Source organism: Porites lutea, chromosome 4, assembly GCF_958299795.1.
Source record: "Porites lutea chromosome 4, jaPorLute2.1, whole genome shotgun sequence".
Taxonomy (NCBI): Eukaryota; Metazoa; Cnidaria; class Anthozoa; order Scleractinia; family Poritidae; genus Porites; species Porites lutea.
In genome coordinates this window covers 9,869,219-9,895,693 of record NC_133204.1, presented here as the reverse complement: position 1 = coordinate 9,895,693, position 26,475 = coordinate 9,869,219, and the positions used below count along the sequence as shown (strand labels likewise).

General features: G+C 39.1%; 2 protein-coding genes across 7 annotated transcripts; both read left to right on the top strand.

Annotated features, from left to right (window-relative positions):
• Positions 1-2,975: 2,975 nt before the first annotated feature.
• LOC140934848 (secretion-regulating guanine nucleotide exchange factor-like) lies at positions 2,976-12,056 on the top strand. Of its 4 annotated transcripts, none has more exons than XM_073384409.1 (10): positions 2,976-3,058; positions 3,146-3,293; positions 4,226-4,402; positions 5,124-5,215; positions 5,970-6,036; positions 8,125-8,214; positions 8,781-8,957; positions 9,977-10,101; positions 10,796-10,832; positions 11,538-12,056. In XM_073384409.1, the coding sequence occupies exons 1-10, from the start codon at positions 3,008-3,010 to the stop codon at positions 11,699-11,701; spliced, it is 1,128 nt and encodes a 375-aa protein (XP_073240510.1). In that variant the 5' UTR covers positions 2,976-3,007; the 3' UTR covers positions 11,702-12,056. The 4 variants fall into 4 exon arrangements, with proteins under 4 accessions (XP_073240510.1, XP_073240508.1, XP_073240509.1 ...); XM_073384407.1 differs by having other exon boundaries at positions 8,718-8,957; positions 11,538-12,046; XM_073384408.1 differs by having other exon boundaries at positions 4,253-4,402; positions 8,718-8,957; positions 11,538-12,033.
• Positions 12,057-13,118: 1,062 nt separating this feature from the next.
• On the top strand, positions 13,119-25,933 carry LOC140935746 (uncharacterized). Of its 3 annotated transcripts, XM_073385312.1 has the most exons (16): positions 13,119-13,194; positions 13,270-13,338; positions 14,380-14,729; positions 15,544-15,750; positions 16,530-16,575; positions 17,127-17,182; positions 17,364-17,425; positions 17,641-17,998; positions 19,386-19,438; positions 20,209-20,307; positions 21,235-21,273; positions 21,368-21,487; positions 22,513-22,642; positions 23,306-23,385; positions 24,147-24,217; positions 24,325-25,933. In XM_073385312.1, exons 1-16 carry the CDS (start codon positions 13,127-13,129, stop codon positions 24,407-24,409), a joined length of 1,893 nt encoding a protein of 630 aa, XP_073241413.1. In that variant the 5' UTR covers positions 13,119-13,126; the 3' UTR covers positions 24,410-25,933. The 3 variants fall into 3 exon arrangements, with proteins under 3 accessions (XP_073241413.1, XP_073241414.1, XP_073241415.1); XM_073385313.1 differs by lacking the exon at positions 21,235-21,273; XM_073385314.1 differs by lacking the exon at positions 13,270-13,338 and having other exon boundaries at positions 13,122-13,194.
• Positions 25,934-26,475: the final 542 nt, after the last annotated feature.

Genomic DNA, 26,475 nt, shown 5'->3' with positions numbered 1-26,475 from the left:
CGCATTTGGAATAAGACATGAACTTCTTGTACAGATATCCCCGAAAATGTCTTCGCAACTTGAATAAGGCGCGGCCTTAAGGCCCGTTTCAAACGTCGTGCTACTGCCATGCCGAACTAAATTGATCGAATTAAATTCGACTTCAGCATGGCAGTAGCGCGACGTTTGAAACCAAGTCGTGCTACTGCCGTGTAGCACGGCAAGCTTTGCCGTACTACACGGCAGTAGCTCGAGTTGGTTTCAAACGTCGCGCTACTGCCGTGCCGAACTCAGTTCATTGATTATAAATACATTAGAATACATTTAACAGTTTGCTAAACCGTTTCTTTATTGTTGTTTTTTGTTTTCGGCAACAACGGTTCTATTCGACTGGATTAAATTCGACGTCTGAAACCAAGTCGTGCTAGTGTCGTGCTGCAGTCGAGCTACAGTCGAGCCAGCTTAGCACGGCAGTAGCACGACGTTTGAAACAGGCCTAAGACGCAGCTGATATGCTCATAAAAAAGGAACAGTTTTTGTTTTGTCTTAAGTTGCGTCTTTGTTCTTCCTCTTCATGTGAATGTGCTGTACCAGTTTGAATTCAAGTGTGTTTTCTGTCTCCTGCAAAATCACAAGAAACGTAATTACTTTTCGTGGGCATAGAAGCGTCTCAGGACTGGAGGTTGATTGAAATTGTGAAATGTATAATAGTGTACACTCTGTTCCATAAAAAAGTAGTCTGCTACACAGCCGTTTTTAGTGTCGTCACGCAATGCTCCTCCCCACAAACTAGTGGGGAGGAGCGTTGCGTGACGACTCTAAAAACGGCTGTGTAGCAGACTATAAAAAAAGAAGAAGAAAAAAATGTGAAATGTATGATAGTGTACACTCTGTTCCATAAAAAAAGAGGAAAACTGCTCCGGGATGCAGTTTCGTAGTTGTAGAGTTCAATAAACTTTTCAAAACTGCGTTTAAAGACATATTTACTGACCTATGTAAACTAATACATTGTAGCAGTCGGCGTTATCGCTTTACTTTTAAGTAAAGCGACAACGCGGTACATTTATTTAAAAATACCACCTTGTGGCTGCGAAATTGTGGAAGTTGGATGACAAATTGGAACTCAAGACGTCATAGGTGCGCTACTTACGAAAGCGTCACTTAAAAAGTGAATTTGCGTTGCCTTAAACTTAAACGCGCGTATTCCATCTCGTTTAATTCGTCAAATGTTGGCCAATTTTTTTTTGGAGTTGAATTCTAAAGGACTGCTTCAAAGTTCAGGAAAAGAAAATTTTGTTCCCGTCCTCGACAAAACGTGAAATTAGGCAGTTTCACGTTGTAGTCGTGCAGAGAGACGGCAGAGAAATGTACAAAAAAGCGTGATGCACGTGCAAAGTAGTTGTCTTGCTGATCTAAACCTATCGCTTTTTTGCCCTCTCGTTGCGTCTCGGAGAACTGCAAGGAAATTTCGAAAAGGATCTTCCGTTTTATGAGGGAACCTAGAAATGGCAGAAAAATATGAATACTGGATTACTGTCCCAAGGACTTCTGTCTATGATAGGCCATTTACACTAAGAGGTCATGTGACATCGTTTTTATGAAAATGAAAACTATTTTGCCTTCGAAAAACGATTAGTGGGTAATATCTTAAACAAAATAATAGTGATTTGGTGGTTCCAACCCGCACCATTTTCTTAAAATCAGTAAGTTCATAGCTGGTCATGTGACCAAAATTGTGATTTTTAAAATTATGAATTACCTCTTTCTGAACGCAAGTTTTGGACTTAACCTTCAAGGAAATGTTGAAAAAATGATGTGGTAACGTTTACAGCACATCTGGGCGTAACTATCAAATGTTTAACAATATATAAGCAACAAGTAGTTTTGGCCGCCTTGTGGAGGGCAAGAGTATGGTTGCCTGCGTGCAGACGTCTCCTATTTCCTTTGTTGCACGCGGAAAAGGGACGTCTGCGTAACGCCCGTCGCTAATCGTGTTCCAGCGTCCCGCTGGGTTCCCAAGATCTTGGGAACACGCTGTGGTAGGCTGACACACAGTGCACATTGTTTGACTTAACGCTGATTGGTTGTTATCGAATGTGGTCTGATAATGTATGCGGTGATTTAAATAATTTATGTAAGCGGGGTTTTCCAACCAAAACAAATCAAAACATGTGCGACTGTGTGCTGTGTTTTTCGTCGATCGAAAAGCAGAGCGATCGAAATCTTGTGCGGGGGCGCGGAAAATTTAACGTGTACGAGGAAATTATTTCTTTATAATTTACTTTGCCTGCGTGCAGACGTCTCCTATTTCCTTTTTCCGCGTGCAACAAAGGAAATAGGAGACGTCTGCACGCAGGCAAGAGTATGGCGGCCAATACAAATCATTCTACTTTGTTGAAAAATCAAAGTGCCATAAAATATCTTCCTTATATGCGTTTCCTCCCAAATTTCGGGTGTAAGATAATTTATTTGTGCTCTGTCAATTTTTGGCATTAGTAATATTACAACTCATTTTTTAAAGGAAGCATTGGTCTCGTGACCTCTTAATGCTAGTTTTAGTTTAGACTGACTGCATCCCTTTTAACTGTAAATGCGCCGTCTTTTAAATACAGTCAACACTCTCTCATAGCGACCACTTCTCGTAAGCGACCACTTTGTCGTGTATCAAAGGTGGTTGTATATGAGGGAGTTGACTGTAGTACCACAAACCAGAAAGTTTCTTGTCTTCTTCACAGACTGCAATGACAGATTTCCCTACCCTACCCTTAGCCCCTACCCTTGCCTGAAAAAGGCACCCCTTTCGGGAGAAGCCTCCCCGTATAGACCATTATAAGGAGCATCCCCGGGGGCTGAGAAAGAGACGTGGGATTACTGGGGAAACTTTATTACGCTTTACATGATGTAGGGTGCGTGTTTGCGCCAGCGAGTCCGCCAGCGATCCAACCTCCTCTTCCTCCCGTCTTCTCTTAGCGAAGAAGACGCCGGTGCTGCCCCGGTGCCCCAGTGGGCTCCCTCCACAAGGTACAAGATGGCGGCTGGCATTCCACGAAATAATGAAGAAACACAGCTGTTTTCGTGGGTTTGTAAATGCGGTATTTAAAAACACCTTGTTGAGTTATGTTACCTGCTTACAGGTAAATCCTTTTTACCCTTTTTGTCCTCTTAGGGAGCAAATAGTCACGGACAGCTGTGTTTAGGACACACAGATGATGTTTTGATTCCTGAAAGTTTCGACGATTCTCCAGAAAATACATGTAAACCTATAGAAGTAGCCTTAATTGAAGGTGGTGGAGGCCATACAGCAGTCATAACAGGTTTCTATATTAAGTTTATATACCATTTCAGAGACACAGATTTTGTCTTGGTTATTTGACACGAGCATGCACTTCTAAAGTGATAATGAATTGTTAAGCTATTTGAAAGAACAGCAGTATTGAATGCAGGACTACGCTTATTTCCTGAATTGGCACACCTTGTTTTTCTCCTAATTTTTGCATGACCATTTTTAAATTTCTCTAGGGTATTACAGTTGTCTCAAGAGAAACTAATGACAAATGCTCATGCAAAATGTTTCTATGGGAGAAAATGTGCACAAATGGCAAATCAGGCAAATAACCAGAGTTGACACCCCCAACTGGCATGACTGATACAACTCACTTTGACTCTGAAGATGACTATTGTGCAGGTTGTTGAAGTGTGAATCACTGTCAACAACAGGCCTATTCAGGACTACGCTCACCCAGATGATCATATTCTACCTACCTATTACATGAGTCCATGGTTAACTCAGTTTGCAATATTACTATTTATTAATATTTAACAATTATTCCTCAAGCCCGAATGGGCTCTGAGTCAATAGCCCATGAGGCCAAAGGCCGAATGGTTTACTGACTCAGAGGCAATGAGGGCGAGAGGAATAATTGTTTAGTAAAATCCAACTAGTTTTCAAAAATATGGAGAATAAAAAAAAATTCGCTAGTTAAAGCTAGACTTTAATCCTTTTTTGCCGCCAAAAAGCCCGCGTTTTTCGCTAGTACTGGGCTATAACATATAGTCTAGTGGCAGCTCAACCAATCAGAATGCAGCATTGATAGTAGACCACTAGTTGGATTTTACCAATGTGCATTATTCTTGAGTGATAGTACATAATAGTAACCAGTAGGTCATAGGTTCAACTCCTTTTGTGTACTCAATTTTTTTCTTCAGAGCTGCCTATGTCACTGACTGAAAAACATCTTTCTCATAGATTATGATAATTGCATTTTCAATATAGTAAGTCAAGGTTTGTTCATGTGTGGTTGGAACAATAAAGGTCAGTTGGGTTTGGGTGATACAGAAGACAGGGCTGTGCTGTGTCATGTTCAGGGGCTTCCTCCTGTCACTCAAGTATCTTGTGGATGGAACCACACCTTAGCCATCACAGGTAAATCTTTGGAAATACAGCCAAACTTCATGTGTGGCTGTCATGGGTCAAATTAAACTAAGCATAAAATTTTTTAAAATTCAGCCTACAGCCATAGAATTGCTGAACCACTGTCCTTCAGAGAAGAAAACAAAATTAATATGAGTAATCCTCCTGCTCCCCTCCAGGATAAGTTGTTTTTTTTTTACAGGTAGCTCACTGCAACATCGCTTAAAAGAGATGGGGGTAGAGAAAGGTTCATTTTACACTTTTGAAATCAGCAAAATGTCAGAAAGTCCTTTTAGGAATGTAATTTTGGCATACAAAATCTCCACCTCATCCAAACAGCAGTCACCTGTCTAGAGTGACATCCCTCAAAAGCAGTCGCCTTTCTAAAATGCCAAAATGAATTTTACTGGTCAAATTATTTTGTACTTCATCTTTTTGCACTACCATGAGTCACCACCAAAATCTTGCCAGTTTGGGTATTTCACCTATGGTAGGTTTTACTGTACGCCAATGGTTGATAGTTGAAATAACCTTTTGTGTCCCTCAGTTGTTTTAATATGGAGACATAAGACAGTTTTTCAGTTTTTTATTCTATGAACCACTTTAATGAAACCTTAAGCTTCTCAGTGTTTTACAAAACTATTTTTAGACTTTGTTATTATCCTTTAATTTTTTGTCTAGGAGTAAAATATTTAAACTGAAATATCGTTTTTTATTATTACCTGACTTTCAGATCATGGTCTTTATGTCTGGGGTTCTAATGCATTTGGTCAGTTAGGCATGGGAAAACTTGGTGGATACCTTACAAGACCTACTTTATGCAAGGTATGTTGTCATCTTTGAAATGTGTACATATAGACCCTATATGCCCCAGCCTTAATAAATGGGAGAAACATAATTTCTGAGAACATTAACTGTCAGATTGCAACTGCTAACTATTCAGTCTAACCTGAGTTGAACAGCAATCTGAACCATAGTCCTGGAAATTGTCTCCATTTATTAGTATAAACTGACCTCTATTTAGCTGTCAAGCTAAATGGTTATTGCATGTCCTCACATCAAGTAAGCAGCCTTTTGGCTGTGTATGTACATGTATCTGGACATGTTTTGGTCATCTTGCACTCATGACAGCAGCTAGCAAAATGCAACTGACAACTGAAGCCACCTAGGGTTCTGAAACCTTTCTTGCTAATAATAGAACAGCTCTTAACGTTAATACATGTCCACCATTTACTTTGATAGAGTTGCAGGCATGCAGGCTTGCAAAAATCTTCTCACTCATAAATTCTAATAAAATTGTTACTTATCATAAGGAAAGGTCTCTGATAGGTCTTCTTTCCTAAATGAATGATTCCTTCACTGTACTGATTCAAAAATATTTAAGGAGTTACAGTGGTTAAGGTTCAAGTTACATCATAATAGCATCCAAACAAGACCAAGCTATCTTGAGAAATCAGTTGGCCATTCCCCAGGGCTTAAGTGACTGCTTTTATCATACAGGACTGGTTTCATTGTAATAATTTTTAGATTATCAGTGGTAGTCGAAATATTTGTTCATTATTTTGTTTCCCATCAGTAGGAATTTACTGAGTATCAACAAGTTATCAGTGTTGCAGCAGGACTTAGACACTCCATAGTTGCTTTAGGTAAGATAGATGTTAAAAGTCCTCAATTCCTTTGTCGAGAGTTCAGGATAACTATTTGAGTTACTGTGTACTTGTCAACAGGGTGCAAAGAAAGTCAGTTTTACAGCTTGCCATTCAGGCAAGCTGTAGGTAGCTTGTACTTTTGGCCTAGAGTCATTTTAACTGGCCTGAAAAAAATTTTGATGATCAGAATTGATTACAGCTCTTCTGTACTTTGAATTCCTGCCAAAACTTTGATGCTTGCCTGTTGGGTTAAGAACAGAATTCACTATCCTGATAGCAAAATACAATAGCCCCATACCGGGCTATCTGGCACTGGTCTCCATACATGCTAGTTAACATCTTTTAATTGTTAGTTCTTTGTTTTAAATGATTTTTTTAAATAATATTTTTATATGGAAGTGCTGTCCTCCTGTTTCATAATGAATAGCCAAATGCTTTGAAGATTAAAGTTGTGAATAGAAGTTTTGCTGTCATTGCCAAAATTATTGGGAATCTGCTGTGGTTTCACAATCAATCATTGAAAATATTCCCATTGGCCCACCCAATTGATAATTATTTTATTATAATAAATTGTAAAAACTCCCTTATAAGAAATTTCATATATTTCTCAACTTTGTGCAAGTCGAAGTACATGTTGAAGTACATGTTCATGTTAAACATTTTCTATAATCAGTTATCCTTTCTATTAAGGTGACTCGACCCAGTTTTTTGGGGGGCGTACCATCCTACTTTGAAGCTGTCTGGTATCCCCACCTTTACTTTTATCGTAAGTCTAACACATAGAATGGATAACATATAGATCAATCTAGTCTGTCATTATACAGCATTCTTGTTCAGCACGCGTGCAATGACCACGCTTGCCTGACTTCCAAATGCTCACCGAGATATAATAATTTTGGTACAGTGAGACAGGCCATCGAGTGATACATAGAGGTTTAACTCACAATTTTTAATCAATTCTCGTGCTTCTTGTGCCTTTGCAAAAAAATCAAGAAGTGCTACACACTAAATCTACTTACTATTAAAAAAATATCTTTTTTTCATAGGTTTAATGCAAGCCAATAATTAAAGCAACTCGTGACGGGAATATCTCGGTGAGCATTCGGAAGTCAGCCAAGCGTGGTCATTGCACGCGTGCTGAACAAGAATGCTGTATAATGACAGACTAGAAACAATGGACAACTCCCAAAGCACAAACTCAGCCAAAACGCTAAAAATCTGCAATGTTTACTCAAGTTTGGGCTTATAGAAGTTAATGTCACAGTTTTTCAATGACCATGAAATTCAGAGTGCGGGTAGTTAGTTAATCAATTGTGGCCCTGAAAAAATTTGAAGGAAAAAAAACTACGAATTTTTAAGAAAATGCTTTTTTCGTGAGAAAGACTCTTAAACGCTAACAAACGTCAACAAATAGCGAAAACTATAATTTCTATATGTTTGCTTTGCTCGAAATCGCGCGCATTTACAAGGCCCTAGAGTGTTTTGCTGACTTGCAAGGACCCATCTGTTATAAGGATGCTCAAACTACAGAGATGAATCTCATAGTTTATTAGATATAATCCCTGTAAAGTTTGCTTATCATTTTCGCATAAATTATTACCTAAATTTGGAAACCGCTGAATTTCTCGAATTGGGTCTTTGCGATTTTGGTGAAACTCTGTTCAGCGCAAGGCACTAATGTGCGATATGTGTAGCCGAGAGATTTTCACGAAAAAATGCCTGCAACAGCAGGTTTTCGACTCAGACCTCAAAGGGGCGTGGCATTATAACCACGTGACATTTCCTCCGATCGCCAAAAATTTTATGTTATATTGTAGATTGATCTATATGTTATCCATTCTATGTGTTAGACTTACGATAAAAGTAAAGGTGGGGATACCAGAGAGCTTCAAAGTAGGATGGTACGCCCCCCAAAAAACTAGGTCGAGTCACCTTAAAGATGTTGATTGATGATCATTAAATTTATTATTATCAAGGATCAGCTTATACCACTATGGTATAACGAAATACTTCATATTAAGGATGAAACAAACCTTTTTGGATTATTTAGTGATCAATGCAAACAACCTTTTTTGTTTTTCAAAGCTGATGGATCTGTGTGGTGTTGGGGAGCAAATAAGAAAGGGCAGCTTGGCTTTGGGAAAACAAGCAGAAACAGTGTGACTCCTTTGCAAGGTTTAAAAATAATTAATTTTTACTGTAGCAGAATTTACCTTATGATACAAGTAAAGTAAGGTCCATGGTTTCAAAAGCTAGAACTATGTATTATGTTGAAAGTATATGTTGTTGGTAAAAATTGATATTTTGTCACGTTTAACCACTTAGTTTTCAGCCTAGTTTAATTCAGAATTCCCCTTGACTTGTTTCCTAGCCCTAATTATTCATAGGAGACCAAGGAAATTCTGGTTAAACCTGAGAACAGATTTTACTCACAACTATTGTCACTCCAAATTCTTTAAATATAGTATTATCATTCAATTAAACCCCCCTGCTAGCATTGTTGCATGGTACTATTTATTCCTAGGTATTTTGCAAAAAGAAATTTGAATTTTTGGGAATTTCTCCTTGTCCACTGTTAGACATGAGAGGGTTCATAGGACCTTGATAAGGTGACTTCCAAGTTTAGGATATTATGATTAAGCAAACTTTTCTAATATAGGTTTTTCTATCATAAATAGTCAGTATTCCAGATTGCTGTCAGAAGTTTGTACAGGTAGTTGCTGGATCTCATCATTCCGCAGCATTAACAGCCTCAGGACAGGTCTTCTGCTGGGGTTCAAATCAACATGGACAATGTGGCAGGCCTCCAGAGCACTGTGCTCAGATTTTTGCCAATCCACAGCTGATAAGAGGAGCGATTTCTGACAAACATATCGCTCAGCTGAAATCTGGGTGGAGTCACCATTTGGCCATCACAGGTTTAATAATCAGTACTTTATATATTTATTTATTTAAATTGATAATCACATTTTACAATACTACAAAAAAGATCATTTGCAGTAGACATTCACTAACAAACAATGGACTAGAACTAAATTAATTGTTGAATTATTACTGTGCAAAAGAAATTAAAGCAGTTCAACAGTTCTATAAATGCATGCCTTAAACACATTTCCAATGACTGTAAAAAATGGTTGTTGGATGACTATTATTTTGTTTAAATTAAAATTAGCCTGAATAGCCTTGCTTCAGATAATGTATTCTTGAATTTTGTACTGACAAATGAGGCTAGTCAGGCTAATTTTAATTTAAACTTAAGAATATTAATCCAGCAACCATTTTGCATTGGGTCCATTATGTGCAATACAATTTGCTAAGGAAAAACCTTAATTGCGCAGAATGCTCCTGTTGTATTAAAATGACCTCACATATGGATGTGAATTTTGATAACTCAGTTTACATGTATATGTTGTTTTCAATATTTTAATTTTGCTTTGTTTCACAAACTCTTTATCAATCTTTACATACCCACCTCCCCGCCCCCACCAAAGAAAGGAAGTTAGTGGAATTTAGGTAAAATTGATCCCAAAAGCATACATAGTATAATTATGTGAAAAAAATTGTGGAGACAATTTTCAGGAGTCAGTGCAAGAAGATAAATAGCATTCCAGTTTCTTTGTTCACTCATCATATTTACATATTAATTACATAGTATAGAACTTTTTAAATGAAAATCAACCTTCTTTATAGTGAATCACCTCCTTGCTTGTTTGTTTGCGTGATTGGTTGTTAAACAGATCAGTGGAATTAATGAATGATTGACTGATAACTACAAAATTGTATGTGGCTATCCTAAAAATATTTACAGATGTTAGAAGGATGAAAACTGAATGATTGATGCAAACAACAAATTGCATCTTCAGAAGATCAGTTAGAAATTTCCTGGAAACATAATGATAAATTAATTTTGTGCTGTTATGTTATTTTGTGTTTGCAGAGGATGGTCAGATCTTTTCATGGGGTCGTGCAGACTATGGTCAGTTAGGTGTAGGCGATGACGTGGTACAGCAGGGATTCTGTAGTGAACCAACGCAAGTTGTACAAGTCAGTGGTGCTAAACAGGTAGAACCATGATTCATTTCATTGAAACAAATTCTCCGCCTTTAACCTAAGTCTACTACAACACTGATAGGTGAATTCCGCAGAAAAGGGAGGTTTATTTTGGTCATATTTTTGAAGTTTGCTCCTGCACAACTGTATTCAGATCCTGAAGGTTAACCATCTCGCCAGAGCTTATCTTTGGTTCCATAACATGAAGGCCATTGTTTTGCACACCTAGCTGGCACAGTGAGACTAACGTCTTTAGGCCAGGGCGCGAATTAAGATCGCTCGATCTGATGGTGTCCGGGGTCTTGGCTGATATTTCGTTTACAAGAAGAACCTTCCTTAGCGACTGGAGAAAAAGCTGATAAATCATTAACTTAACTCACAATTTTGGTTAGGAACAGTATGTTGTTTATACTGTAATGTCAACCTAGTAGTTAACCTAATCCGGGCCGATACAGACCTGCAAGAGATCCTGCACCACTCTTCAGCTCACAAGTCGTGCTACGAAAGTGGAGCAAGGAGCCGTGAAAAATGTTTGTTGTGGTAATTTTGCAACTCTGAAGATTGTAAAGCAAGACTCTGTTATTTTACATGTGTCAATTGCAGAGAGTAAAAAACAAACACATTGTTTCATTTCATTATTGTAGCACACAATACTTGTTTTTCAGTCTCCTTTGTTTTATCTAACGGTTTGTTTTTCTTTCTTTAGGTTGTCTGTGGTGCTGAACACAACATGGTTTTGTTGGGTTTGTTATTTTCTCTCTTCGGTTAACATTTAATTGGCTGTGTCATGGCTGTCCTGTTCATTTTGTTTCTAATGCCAGTGACGCGTCTTTACTCGTTATGAAACTTGAGAAATTACTTGTAAATGACAAGATCACCGGTTTGTGTCAAACAATTATGTTTCCCAAGCATTATATCAAACGTTACAAACTACAAAAATGAACTTGAAAACTGTTAGGCTAACAATGTTTCAAAAACCACAATTGCAATCCGTTTCAATCTTCTTCAAGTTTGTCCATCCGTGCCTCGATTTGTCTCTGTTGTGTCATTTATACCTTATTCTAACTTTTTGAGCGGTTATTTTTATGTTTCACTTAATTTGGTGGCAGTTTCCACTTTTTTAAATTTTGATAAAGTAATACAACAACAATAGTTACTCTGAAGCAGAAGCATATATGCTTCTGTCTGAAGTTATGAATATATGAAAATCATATACGAGAACAGCGAGGTGAAGAATTATTTGAAAGAAGATCATCGAAGTTATAGACGTAACTTTTGCAGTTGCGAAAAGAAAGCCTGAAAAAAAAATTCAGGCTTGTACGGGATTCGAACCCTTGAACTCTGCGATACCGGTGCAGCGCTCTACCAATTGAGCTAACAAGCTTGGCTTGTTGTTGATTCCGTCTTTCGGACGGAAGTTGATATGTAGCCTACTCTTTTTATCCTAGGTTGTGGTTCTGTTATGACTTGGGGCTGGAATGAACACGGAATCTGTGGCACTGGGGATGAAATTAATATCCACCTACCAGGCGTGGTGGCCAAGCTTCAAGGTTCTCGTGTGAGTGTGATTGGATGTGGTGGAGGACACAGTTTTGCTGTTGTCAGCAGGTGACATCTTCACATCCAAGCCTTCACTGTGTTTGGAGACACACCTTTACCTAAATAGCGTATTTTGAGTACTTGTATAAAGATGGGGATTGTGCTCTTCCAGGTGCCTCTCATATCCCGAGGATCTTCTTTCAAGAGCTAGAATTCCTGAGGCACATTGACCTCGCGCGGTGGCCCCCACAATTTTGGCGGCCACCAGGAGCCCTGCGGCTACTCAGTAACACGTTCCTGGTCTCGTTCTACGCAACGGAAGTAAAGCAGTTTCAGTTGGGTTACCTACGGAGAAAGCTAGTTGGAATTTACTATGTGAACAGGGTGTTTGAAGATTTTCCAAAAAGTAGTAAGAAAATTGCATAGTCATCAAATATTGATTTGCTGTTGTTTTAATAAAAGCTGTGGAATTACTGAGAGAAATGTTTGCCTTGTATGTTGCCAGCGCTATTTGGCCTTCTCACCACCAATGTCAAAAAGAAAAGAAAAAGAGAGAGAATATCAAAACAAAAAGAAACTGAAATCGAAAAGAAAAGAACATCGTCCTTTTTTACCGAGATTATGTGAGGTCACGGCGTTAATGTCCTTATGGTACTGAAGACGCATCTAATATTAAAAAATAAAGACATCCGAACAGATAATCAATTTTTAGGGCAACTCCAAATTAACCACAGGCTTCTAAAGCACAGAGAAAACCATTTGAGACACTTCTGGAGTATTTGGAAACATTCGGTCGTTGGGTGCCCAACCGTTTTGCGTAGAGATGAGAGGAGTCAAAGAGTTTTTTTAAAAAGGAGGGGAGTAGCGACAAGAACAAATAACCCCCCTCCTCCGGGGGGGGGGAGGGGGCTGCAGGTTTGGCCCTTGTACCCTCCTCAAGTAGACCAATCTTGGAATAACTGTCGAGTCTTTGTTTGAAATACAAAATGTATTCGTACACCCTGGGTCTCAATATACTACTACAAAAAGAAAAAAACACAACAAAACAACAACAAACAAAGAAATATGTTCGTCTAGCCTGCGTAGCTGGCGGTATTGTCTCGGTGCGCGATTAAAGTTTTGGGGGAGCCGTAGCCTGCGTAGCAAGCGTTTCCGTTTGGTTTCGACCGGTTTTGGCCGCGCGAGAAATGAAACGAGAGCCAAAAAATGAAAGGGGGGGAGAGGGAGGGGAAGGAAGGTTTAGGAGCAAAGAACGAAGAACGAGGAACGAGAGTCAAAGACTGCTCGAAAAATGGTTCTCGTTTCATTTCTTGCGCGGCCAAAACCGGTCTTTCTTTGCTCCGAAACCAAACGGAAACGCTTGCTACGCTTTTGCTACGCTTTTGCCACGCAGATTAGAGGAAAGCTGTGACCAGCTTATTTGCTCAGTTCCCCGGTCGAGCTTGGACCGTGCGGATTGAGTGGCCTGGGTACAAACCTAGCTCGCCCTTCCATCAAAATGGCGGCGAGTTCGAAGCGAAGTTTGTACAATCCTGCTCCTTCACAAACTCCACCTCCACAAATCAGGTATTTTGGGCTTGTTTGAAAAATCATATCATGTAGTTTATCCTATTTTAAAGCGTCAATGTCTTAAATCGTCAGGAAGTCTCTTGCTCAAGGATTACTTGTCTCGGAGTCAGTCATGGATTTTGCAAGCCCCACAACTGTGACGTGAGTATTTTCAGATGTTTGTAGCAACATTTTGAAGTCCCTGGTATGTATGTTTTTTGTGCGTAGAATGAATCTGAGCAGAAAAAGAGTCACATATTTTGGCATGATCATGGTTAGACGTTTCCCATATATGAATGTAATCACTGATGTAATGTAAGACAATGTAAACAGAATAGAAACAGCAATCAAGCCAAGACACCTACATCTTGTAGAATTAAAAAAGCCGTTGAAAAGAAGAGGCATACAGTCGCCTCCCGATAACTCGAGCCTCCTAGGGAAATCGAGTTGTCGGGAGTTGTTAGAAGCAAATTTAACCTGAAGTAAGCAAGTAAGCAAATAAGCAAACAGATGAGGAGGGAAAACAAGTATTATGCACACATCACAGGGATGGACACTGAATTTGAACTGGAGTGACATAAAAAGTAACGACGAAGAATTGACACAGTTGTTTTGAAATAAATTCAGTGCTTCGGATGGACGGTACACTGTTTTTTTTTGTTCCAACTTATTACGTGCTTAAAACATGGCTCGAGTTATCGAGGGTAAAATTATATAGTAATAAGTTGAAGGGAAACAAAAGGTACTTTGAGTTAGTGGAAGGTCCGAGTTATCAAGGGTTCGAGTTACTAAGGGTAAAATTACAGTAAATGTATAAAGGAAATCCAGGGGAAATAGACTTTAGTTTGAGTCAGCGCGATGCTCGAGTTAGCGAGGGTTTGAGTTATTGGGAGTCAACTGTATATGAGAAATGTCAAAAATTACGCTCTCTTCTCTCTGTCGCCACTTTTTCTTGTCACCATACCTTTTTTAGATATGGGCAGGAAAAGGCATCCATTCTCAGGAAATCTTATTTAATCATGTTCCCAAGATCTTGCTATTTTTAAGATGGTGGCAATGTGAAAAATAGTATGCACCTACCCCCAGTAATTTAAATGATATATTTAATCTCCCTAAAATAGAGTCCTAGTGCCCATATCTGACCCTTGGGTTGGCCTCCAAGATGGATGTTGAAGTAGTATAATGCTGTTTAATGTTCTGCAGACGTTCACCTGTTGTGACTTACCCTGAACAAAGAGAAACTCAACAGACCTCACCAGTTCTTTTGGTTGATGCCACAGGCCACCACAAGAGTCCTGACCTTGCTGAGGTCCCTGTTGTTACGGGCATAATTAAATCCCCAGTGAGAGTTGTGTGCCATTCACCTCGAAGTGTGGGAAGGAATAGAAATGGTTTAGAGAATTCTAGCCTTTTTCAGAGATCAGATAATGTAAACACTGTGACTGGTTATGTAGAGTCAGGGAGAAGAGTTAAGGTGGCCGGTGTTCCAAGTGTTAATCTACTGGGCTCCAGTGCAAGAAAGGGAGATCCATCACCATCTCATTTTAGCCCAGGTTTGCAATCTTTGATAAAATTAATAAAAGTTTTATTAAGTCAGAGTAGTCTTGGTTTAAGAGTACATGCCATTGGATCAGTAACAGCAGTCCTTGATCTGTTCTTCTCTCAAATTAAAATGACAGTTACTAATAGTAGTAGTAGTTAAAATTTTTGATGATGACAATGATGATGATGATGATTGATAATGATGATAATGATGATGATAATTAGTAATAATAAACTTTAACATCATTGAAATTTATCATGCTAGTCTTTAGTAAATGACAGTGCTATCCCTTTAATGCTTTTTTGGCCCATAAATGTATAAGTGAACTTGCATGATCATTGAGCTCATATATTATTAAACATTGTCAGGGATGTCTCTGTAAAGATTTTGAATTGCTAGTTATATCCAGTAATTTGGTGGGAAATTGAACAGCCAGGTAGTTCTTTTGTTTCTTTTTTCCTATTTTTTCCTATAGAAGCAGGGTTGTCAAAATTAGCTGGCTGCCGGCGAAAATTGCCGCCTACTTGGTTGGTATCAGCCAGCTATACTCTGCTAGGCATTTCTTTACGGATGACGTTTTCCAAATAAAATATCCCTGGGCTGGCCGCTTACTTTGACAACTCAGCTATCTAATTCAAAACTTTCTGACAACCCTGTAGATTGGAAGTAGCTAGCGGTAATACTCATATACTGAGTAGCCTTAGTGACAGACAGCCGGCCAGATTGTGATTAAATGTAACACACAAGCTAGGTTTATTGCAGAGTAAAAATTGCCATGTAGATATTTTCATATGATTATTTAAAATATTTCTGAATATTTACAGACAGTCTGGCCAGTGAACACTCGATAGGTGACAGCCCATTGGATCATGAGAGTTTAGCTACTGAAACAAGAATTGCTGAGCAGAGGCAAACAAGAGATGCTTCTCAGTTCAAAAGCTTTTTAGGAGAAGAGGGATACCAGCCTCCACCACTATCCTCTAATTTATCAACATCAGAAATAAAGCAACAGCTCTTTGATTTCTCATTAGGTACAGAACAAATAATAAAATAAATATGGAAGTAAAGGAAAGAACTCATATTGTTTTGTGACTTAGCTAAACTCTTAACGAAAGGAAATTGTTCCACATAGATGAAGGTGTTATTCTCAATTTAAATGCACTGGTCAGTTTTCGGAGTTTTTACTAGGTATCACTGTGTTTCTAACTTCGTAGATTTTGTCATGTGATTTTCAGTTTATGCAATATAAGCCTTTTGTGGACAAGGAAACTTAAACTAGTTTTATCATAAACTGAAAACCTAGGGTTAATGTTGGAGAGAGAAATATGTTGTGTATGAAGTGTTTATAAAGTGTTTACCACGCCATCCAATGGGATATTAACATGTACAAGCAGTGTGTAAAGAAAGTAGTGTCAGATAGCCCACGACTAATGGATTTTGCTATTGGGCTTGTGAATTCTGTTCTTAAATGAAGTTTATTGGGGAATTCAAATTAAGGAAGAACTGTAAATCAATCCTGCTGATCAAAATTTTTGTGGGGGCTAGTTGAAACATGACTCTTGAGTAAGTACTTGCTAGCTAACAGCTTGTCTAAATGGCAAGCTGTAAAATTGACTTTCTTTGCACCCTGGCAATAATCACATCAGTAGGTTAAAAAATTTTTGTGAACTTTATTGAGTGAATATATGACTTTTAATATTTAGTTCCAGATGTTTCAGCAAGCTGTAAAATTGACTTTCTTTGCAATAGTTATAAAAATAGGTTAAAACGTTTTTATGAACTTTATTGACTAAATATATGACCTGTTTAGTTCCAGATGTTTCTTCACAAACTGGAGATGGTGATCAGTCTAATATGTAAGTACTGTAGACAAATGAAAAACTTTTAGATCAGATTCTAATCATGTAAAGTCCTTTGATTCATAGATGGCTAAGACTTTGATTACCTCAGGATTGTTGTGTGACTACCCAAAGCCATTTCATAACACAGCTAAGAGAAGTGGTCAAAACAGGTGTAGTAGATGAGGACCTGTATGAACATGTACCTTGACTAGGGGTGTATAGGGCTACGCAATATGCCACCCACGTGTGGAAACTGATGGACTAAAACTTTTGCCGTGAAAACCTGAGATAAGAATAATATATGGAAATATATACTGTAGTTCTTTCAGTTGTTTTAGTTGCACAACTATGTTGGAGACTGCTAATATGAGGCAATAACGTTCACACAGTTTAAAATTCAAAGTAAACTTCAAGTTTTACAAATTGGATTTTTTTTTTGAGGCTTAGTCAATCATAGTTGAAACGTTTTCCATTATTGTTTTCTACTTTCATATGTTTATATTATGTAGGCAAAAATAAGATTATTGAAATAAATAAAAGTGCTGATTTTGTTGGCTTCTTTTCAGTTTACCAGGTGACGAAAAACCAAATTCGAAATTGAAGAAAAAGAAACAGAAGACTGGTGAGGTCTAAGTCCAATCAACATGTCAAAACTGATTATTTATTATAAAAAACCTGCCAGACTTATTTCCTCTCGATCCATGCTTTCAATTTTGCATACAAACAAACAAAAACAACAACAACAACAATCTTCAATGAATTTCAGGCAACAAGTTAAATTAATGTTCATTTTTACTTTTCAGCTCGTATTGTTCCCTCCAGGTACATGGAGAAAGCAAAGGTCACAAAAAAGGCAGTGGGAAAGGTATCAGAAAGACTTGAATCATGTTTCATTGTATTTCATACCAAATTTTGAATTATTCCAAGGCTGTGTTGAGACTGGTCCTAGGCTAGAGACTACAAGTAACTGCTCACAGCCGGCGGAATTCCGCCATTTGCTGGCTTCTGTTAAGAAACCTGTGCTTAAGACCCATTCCCTGCATTTATAGTCTTTGTATGGTTCTAATACTTCATTCACAGGAGGTTGCACTGCCCACTAAGAAGAAAGTCAAGGCACAAACAGCAGCGCCTAAATCTAGAGATCAGTCCTTAATCCACTCACACTCATATGACAGCGGCCTGAACTTAGGCGTCAATACACCTTTTGTGCGACACACATCACAGAAGAAAGGCTTAGTGACTTCCACTCCAGCTGACGGCATGGTTGGTGTTGACCCCCCTGCTCACATGGCAGCCCCCACCCCTATCTTACTACAGGGAATCCCAACATCTACCCGGGTGCATGGTGGAGGTGCTGCAGCTGTTAAAAAAGTCACTCGTGATAAATCTAAATCGCAAGCTGCAGTTGTAACGAAAAAACAAGCTATAAAGTCGACAGGTAAACGTCATGAATAAAGACAAATTTAACATTGCTACAACTGAGCAGGGAAGTTGTTACCCTGCGAGCAGAGGCTACATTTTCGCTTTGTGAGCCTCTGCCGACAACTGTTCACTTTTCTATCGTGCATGCGCGAAATTCGTCACGCGATTAGCGAGCAAAATTAATCGTCAGGTAATAATAATAATAATAATGGAATTTATATAGCGCTTATACATCACTGTTCTTAGCGCTTAAGGTCTGTCGTCAAATGGCGCTAGTTTCGCGGGAATAAAAAAAAATTCGACAACTCTGATCTGCTACGCAAGACTCACGCAAGACTCACGCATTGCTCTAAACCGGTCACGAAAAGGAAAAAAACCGTTTTTGTAATTTATTCGTCCAGATAAGGATAGGAAGGGTAGGAAGTTGTGTCTATTGACATTAAATACAAATAAAAGAGAGACTCTTCTCTTATCGATACTGTTTCACAGCTGCAAAGAACCGTCGGTCATCGGACAGGAAACTGAAGCAACGGCGACGATGACGGCAACGAGAACGGCAAAAAGTAATCAGTAGCTTTAGATTAGCAAAACAGAAACTTTGCGCGTGCATCACGATCTTTGTGTACACTTCTTTGCCGTTGTTGTACGACCACGACGTGAAACTGCCTAATTTCACGTTTTGCAGAGGACCTGAACACAAGACAACGATTTTCTCATTCTATTTTTGAACCTTGAGATACAGTCCTTTAGTATTCAACTTCAGTTAAAAATCACCAACGTTTAACAAATTGAAAAAAATGAACGCTATTGAATAAGAGCGATGAATTATGAAACAGCGCGATTTCTCCTTTTAACAGTTGTTTTGGCACCTTCATCGTCTTCGTTGCTTAAATTCCTTTATGCCCGACTGAAATTGGTGCATGTCCAAAAAAATTTCATCCGTGGTCGGACACGATGTACGGACAAATCTAATGTCTGACGCCTAGACTAACACAGTCTACCTTGATCGCTTGTCATTTGTCACACCAACGAACTTAAACATTTTTGTGACGAATATTTGACTGTAATCCGTTCGCCAGCGAATCCCGCGCTTACCGTGCACATTTTTATTAAAGTCGCAAAATGCCTCTTTATTTGACTCCCACCTTACTTCTGTACTTGGTCTGTCCAAAATGGTGACTTAGCCAAACATACGTTAAGAAAGAAAAATTATTTGTAGCTCTGTTTTAGGTCTGCATGAATATTACCACATAGCTGTTCCTCTCTTCACTGATTATCAGTCATACTTCAATTTTACATGGCTCCAGCCAGCTGATTGTGTTTTTTGATAGTGTTGTGTCGTGAACTGAAAATCATCTGTAAACATTGCTTTTTTACATATATCTTTTAAGGCTCATCTCAAGCTCATTCACTGCAAGCAGATCATGTGACAGCAAAGCCTCCAGTTCCATCTGAGGTAGGATCTAGCAATGAGTAACATTAATGTGTAACTTCTGCTACTCACATGCTTTCGTACTGCTGTGCAGGGATGGCGCAGACATGAAAGCACTCCCCTCTTACCTTTGTAGCCTCAGTTCAAATCCCGGAAGCGACGTCATATGTGGCTCGATGTTGTTGTTAGTTGTTTTCGTTACTCTAAGAGGGTCGTCTCCGCCGGGTTTCTTCAGTTTTCCCTTCCCCTCAAAAACCATTATGTCCAAATTCCAATTCGATCTTTGAAAGTGTCTCAAAGACAAATTAGTCTGGGACACTTAAGGGGCGAAAGGCCCAGGGGGCTACTTGGGTTAATTTTTGCTGGGTGTGTGCCGCTGGCCTCTCACGGAACCATTATAGTCTATTCTGTAGCCATCTTATAGAGCCCATCTTAGTTTCTTCAGGAAAAAAGTAATTTTTTCAATCCCAACTTAGTTACTTGGTCGTCCTGAAATGAACTGACACATTTCTTAAACTTGGTGTGGTGCAAGCCCATAATAGTCAATCGAGTCGTGAAAATGCGACCCCATCCAGCGGCACACACCCATTAGCCTACTACTAGGAAGTACCCCCCCCCCCCCCCCCCCCCACCCCCGGAACGACAGGTAGATAAGTGTTTCATCCTCTCTAAATAACGTTAGTCAAGTTTAAAAAGTTTCAGTTTCTGAGCTTTAGTGTATAGAAGAGCTGAGTGAACACAGCGTGAAAACCTACTGGTAGGAAATTTATCACATTTATTACGGTCTGTTTCAGATTGGTCATACATCCTCGGAAATGGATCAGGATATCTCACAACGCCAACTTGAACTTCAGTATTCAAGAGTTGTGCAAGCTGCTTTTTTGTATTCAAGGGTACGACTTTCAATTTTGATTTCCTATCGGGGGAAGTTAAAATTGCCTTCCTCTTGCGAACGTTTCTGCGCATAACTTATTTAGTGAAAACCGCGATTTTCAAGAAAAACGTACCAAATTCCACTTAATCTCATTAACACTAGTTGATCTGCACGACAAGGCAAAGAAGTTTCCGTCCCCCAAAGGATGATACAGAAGATGATAATGTGGAAAACTTAGCTGGTGATAATCCAGTAAAGGAAGTATACTGCGAGTCCGTAGTTTTAACTCCAACGCCACTCTAAAGCTACGGTAAAACGGGAAAGAAAAAACGTGCAACTTGCTTTGCAACATGCTGCAGAGCGATTTAGCACGTTCTACCACCCACGATAAAACGTGTCTTGCAACAAATAAAGGTTGCTGCAGGTTGAGTGAATACTGATTGCTGATTGGATGAAATTACGCGGGAGTCACGCCATACACGAGGGTAACGTCACTGGCTGCAAAACAAGTTTGCTTTGGGCCAATAGAGCACGGAACATGTTCAGATTTTGTTGCAAAAAGTAGAACTACCCTCTACTTTCTGCAACAACTTTTCGCAACCTGCAACAAACTGATTTGCAGTTGTTTCAAGACAGGTTTGAACGTGCTGGTAAAAAGCGCAACATCGCTTTTCGACTCATTTAACAGCAATGTTGCAAGAGAATTTTAAGTTGCACGTTCTTGTTGCCCGATTTATCTTACCTTAAGTTGGTAAGGATTTTTGTGCCCCAGGCATACAGTACTTCCCTGCCTAATCTAGGGTAGCTTGCGTTGCGCTTTGGGGGATCACATGGGCCTCGTGTCCCCTTCTTTCCGTAGTCCCGCGTCTGTGAGGCAAATCCACCTTTTCAGAACGTATCTTAATCACTTTACTACTTTTGTTTGTTTTTTCCTTTTTTTTTTCAGCTGAAACATTCATTTTCCCAGAAAGAAAAAGATGCCCAGGTAGCTTTCTGATTCAGTGTAATTATCTCGCGTTTTAGATACTATTTACTTTAATTTATACGTCTAGTATAAACCTTGTCTTATCGCGTTTTAGGTTCAAATGTACTCGGTATGGCAAGAGAAAGAGAAACTACAACGCGAAGTAGCCAACCTGGAGTTACAACTGAAAATGAAAACTAAAATTGCCGAACTAGATAAACAGATACAGCTTCAGGTATGGCGGATACATTATTTGCTTTCATTTGCTTTCTTTGTTGGTGCATGAGTGACTTCGAGCGGGGTTATCGATGAATGTCGGAACGTTGGTCGAAACTAATTTAGCGATTGTACTGCCTGGATTTTTCGCGGCACTTCTAGCAACCGATGATAAAAGGGAACAAGTTTTCCCGCGCCTAAGGCCGGCCACATGTGTTTGGCTCGATTTCTCATTGGTTCTTTGAATCCGTGATTGGCCAATCAGAGAAAGCGTTATTCCGCTCAAATGAAAAAAGCTCCAACTTCCATTTCTTTTTAGTGTACATGATGTGCAATTTCCTTTCATATTTTCATCCTCACACAAGCACCTGAAAGTCCAGTTCCTCTACAGCTTTATTCAACAACTTTTCAATCTGTGACTGGACCTGGGACTTCCGGCACGGGAGTTTTAAAAAACTTTTCATCCTTATTCGAACCTTGTGTAGTTTGACATGCAAAGGTTCATTCCCTCACATAACAACTGTCAGCAGCGGCCATTCTTCTACCCTGCTTCTGCCCATTTATTCATTCATTCTTGTGTCGGCAACGGACTCTAAACTGCGTCCCAGTTGCCAAGAAAACATTTCCAAAAGGGACATTTTAAAACGACAGATGTACAAACTGCTGCACTTTATACTGTGCCCTAGTGAGCTTAGTCACCGTTTTTTTGAATCATTTTCATTCTAAATTCTTGGTCTCTGTTTTATTGATATAATTATTTTGTTTGGGTCACCTATTAATGTGCTATACTAAGCTTTTGTAAAACTGATGAGACCTTGTGACTTTCCTCCTAGGCCCAGTCTCCATCCGTGGGTGTCTCGATGCGCCCATGGTTCTCCCAACCGCGGGCCCATCGAGACACCCACTGCTGGAGGCTGCACTTAGCCCCTCCCCCTCCCGGAAAAAATAAATTAGTAAAAAGAAAGAAAAATAAAGAAACTTGGCGTCACTTTGTATCCTTACTGTAACGGTCGAATTTGTTTTCGGGTATTTTGTGTTTTGCAGATGTCAGGACTGAAGCCGATCGGCTCCAACATGCTCAAGTTGATCTTAGAGTACAGTAAACTAGCTGCAGCATTAGACACCACTAGACATCACATGTCTGTTAATGGAGTCTTTCTTCCTGATAACCATGGTATGAATTCCGATTAAATTAATTGAATATAAAAAATTGACTTTGAAGGGGTAACAAAATTACAGGTAACCCACGATGACCCATGAATACTGAAGGGCAGAGACAAATAATTGAAATAAACATATATGGTTAAGATTCCCAACTGGCCGGAGGCAAAGCAGTTGACTATTTACAAGCGTGGCCTAGAAGTTGCACTCTGGACTACTGAGAACAAATCCAGGTAGCAATTAGAGCGGGGATTGAACTCGGAGCCTCTCGATTGTAATCCCAGCGCTCTAACTGCTCGGCCACGCTGCCTTCACTGATTTATAGCGATTAATATGACATACATTTGAGTGTTATAGCCGTCTTTGCTTGAGTGTTAGAAAATAAAACCCGAAGGAATTACTATATTGTAAACCTATAAGGAGTTGAGGTGTATGTACCCGTATGTTACTCGTATGGTACCCGTATGTAACCGTGTGGTGTTTTGGTCAAGATCTTTTACCTTACATCTTTAGTTTGTACCCTTTGGTCAGGGTGATGAATTGTAGGAAAGATGCGGACTAATATGTTTTACTTTAACTCACTCTTTTCGATTTAGAAATTATTAAGTACAGTAAGTTTGTAGGCGTGTTATTTTAGACAAAGATTGACTTTAGCTCTTGATCGTTCATATTGTAGACGAACTCTTCGCTGTACTGGATGAGAGTGAAAGGCTGTTGGGAGAAATTGATGAGCTTACCAAGCATAAGCAGCAGAAGGTGAATTAGAAGCGAATGTAGTGTATCGCTATGCGAGGAGAACGAAAACACACTAAACAAACAGACATACAAACAAAAAGCTTTTGACAAACAAATCACTAGGCGATAGAATTTGTCGTTGAAGTATTACCGTATTTATTCGATTAAACGCCGCCCTCGAATAAACGCCGCACCTAATCAGAAGAATGCGGCTTTTACTCGAGGATAATAAGAAAAACCTCTGTAGAACTTGGTAATTCACACCATCCAGACATTTATGATTCTATCTCAGCAAAATAAGGGAGACACTGGAATCTTTAAATTACATAATATTTACAAAGGATTTACAATAACTGTTGTCAGTGATTTAAAAAAAAGCGATTTCGAAATAAACGCCGCCCTGGAATAAACGCAGCATTGGAAACGCTAAAAATTTAATAAACGTACCGGCGTGTTATCGAATAAATACGGTATTTTCACATTCCAAATCTGAAGAACTTTAAGAGTTTTTCAGGAGTACAAACTAATAAGGGGTTTGTGGACAGTAACCGTAAAAAACGTTAGTCAATATACAGTCATTCAGCATTAGCATCCCTTTCAACGAAACAGCTTGCATCTGAAATGTTCTGATTTTGCTAGGTCGACTTTGGTCAACGTAGCCCGCCTTGCATTTACATTTGTTGGTATATATACAGTATTCAAGGCAAATTTACTGAGTGTCATATTCCGGCCGGTACCATATGTAGTGCGATGTTTAATGAATTCATTCTCCAATCATTCAGGTTGATTCATTTGCTAAGGAAATGGAAGGATTGTCAAAAACTGTTGAATCAGAAATTCAGGAACAAAAACGGTAAGTCGTATCTGACCAGAATTGTTAAAACACCTAAATTCGTTCAAACTTGCTCCTTTAATATCTCCTGTACTAATGGATAATTTTGTCTGTATATTTTTATGAAGGTGTGGTGAGCTGTTAGCTGCTGCGTCCACACTAAGCACTCAAGAACGCAGTCTGCAGGCTCAAACTATCATGGCTGGACTATGAAATTCGTAAGTCATAGAAAGATACTATGGAATGCTTTGGAAAACCAAAAGAATACTGTAGAACTGCCGTTTCAAACCACTAAAAATATGTTATTGAACTCTATTCATCTGATAACAAGGATTTGTCTAATGACTAGAACCTCCAAAGAAAACGCGAGACTTGTATAAAGAACTTTATAGTGGTCTTTATAGTCCTAAAGGCCTTCATATGTTATTCTATTCTTTTGTACCAGACACAGAAAGCATGTATATACAGTATAAAGTGCATGATATAATAAGATTTCCGTCCTTACAGCCTTTCACAAATCAACTGAGTGCGACTGTTTTCGGCGTTGTCAGCTGTCTTTTGCTACGCAGTTGATGCGCGCGGGAGATGGTCAGTTACGAATTCAAAGTTAACTCAGAGAATCAAGTTTCAATATGAACAATACTTATACATGTGTAAATTACTTTTGAATTGATATTAAAAGAAGAGGTGTACAGAAAACTAAATGCCTCCCTGATAGTTGTCGAGAAGTCAAATGCCAAATTCTGTAAATTAGATCTGAGCGTCAGTGTACCGTTTTCTTGTAACCCCTTTAAAATTCGCCAGTAGCTTCGCGAAAGGGAATGCAACACACCCTTAAGTAGATCTCTGCCGCACCTCAGCGATGCCGGCCTGACTTTTTCAAGATTGTATTTTTAAAAAAGCCAACCCTGAACCACTCTGTGATGGGAAAGGAAAGCCGATTTGCATATTACTGTCGTTTGACTACTCGAAAAATATCCTTGGGATTTGTAAAGTGCTCGCGGTAAACCCACAGCCGAGTAAGCTCAGATGAGAGTGCCGGCCTGCAGAGCAAAAAGTCACTTGTGCCAGACGTACGTTTCTCAAAAGCTGTTGTTGTTGTCGTTGCATATATATTACTTTCGTTTGCCCACTCGGAAAATATCCTTGGGGTTTCTAAAGTGCCCGCAGTAAACCCGCAGCCGGGTAAGCTCTGATGAGGGTGCCGGTCTGCAGAGCGGAAAGTCGCTTGTGTCAGGCGTACGTTTCTCAAAAGTCCCGAAAGCTTTTCGGACCCGGAAAGCTGTTTCATGTCTGCTGTGTTTATACTCAACATCGAGGTTTCAATAGCTTTGCAGGCGATTCGTTAAAAAATAGTTTGTTAGCTAGGACAGGCGCTTCTACCCTCTAGATTTTGATTTTAATATCAGGCTTCGGGCCCGAAGAAGTTGCCGGGACTTTAGAGAAACGCACGCCAAAAAAAATTATAAAAACAGTGTTCTCAACAAGTACCTAGTACTAAGAATAAGAACATTTATACTGAAGGTAATTTCAGGTTTTTTTTTGTGGCTAGAAAGAGAAAAATTCGATGGCTTGGTCCCTTAAGGTTTTTCTACGCTTTCTATGCTTTTATCAGTTTTCATTGTCGGCACTGAAAATAAAATTTATCCAAAAAATATGATAATATTAGTTATCAGATTATTGGAGCAAAATTTACAAATATACTTAATTTATGTCCTTGAATATAACTCGGATTACCCGCCGTGCAGTTGACTTAATTGGGAGGTTTATCGCGCACTGGCAGTCAGAGTACGCTTAAATTCTATCTGCTTATATAATAAATATACTTGCTCTATTCCAAAAAAACCCTTAAGTTTACTTTTTATGTCGATACGAAAAATTTGATCTCGTGTCCCATCCTCCCTTACAATTATAGTCGTTTAAGTTGTCGGACAGCCCGGGAATTTTAACAATCAGCGCTTGTTTCTTAAATCTGCAACTTGGTTTTACTCTTTCAGTGTAACTGCTCCCTTCGCAAACACAACGATATCCATTTAGAGTCCTCTTCGTAAAGTTCCTTGAATAAGCAGGTGATTTCGCTCTCCTAAGATACTCTGCTTCAAGTTTCGACGCTGTGTGTACAATATCATTAACTTTTAATGTCTTTTGCCTCATGGTGTTAAAACTCGCTGAGTTTGAGTTTTCTCTCGCTATATCTCGTAAGCGTTGTTCGTCTCTTGAAGGCGGTGGTGTAGGCGTACTCTCCAACGTTAGGTGTTCTCGTTTTATCTCTGTCTTTA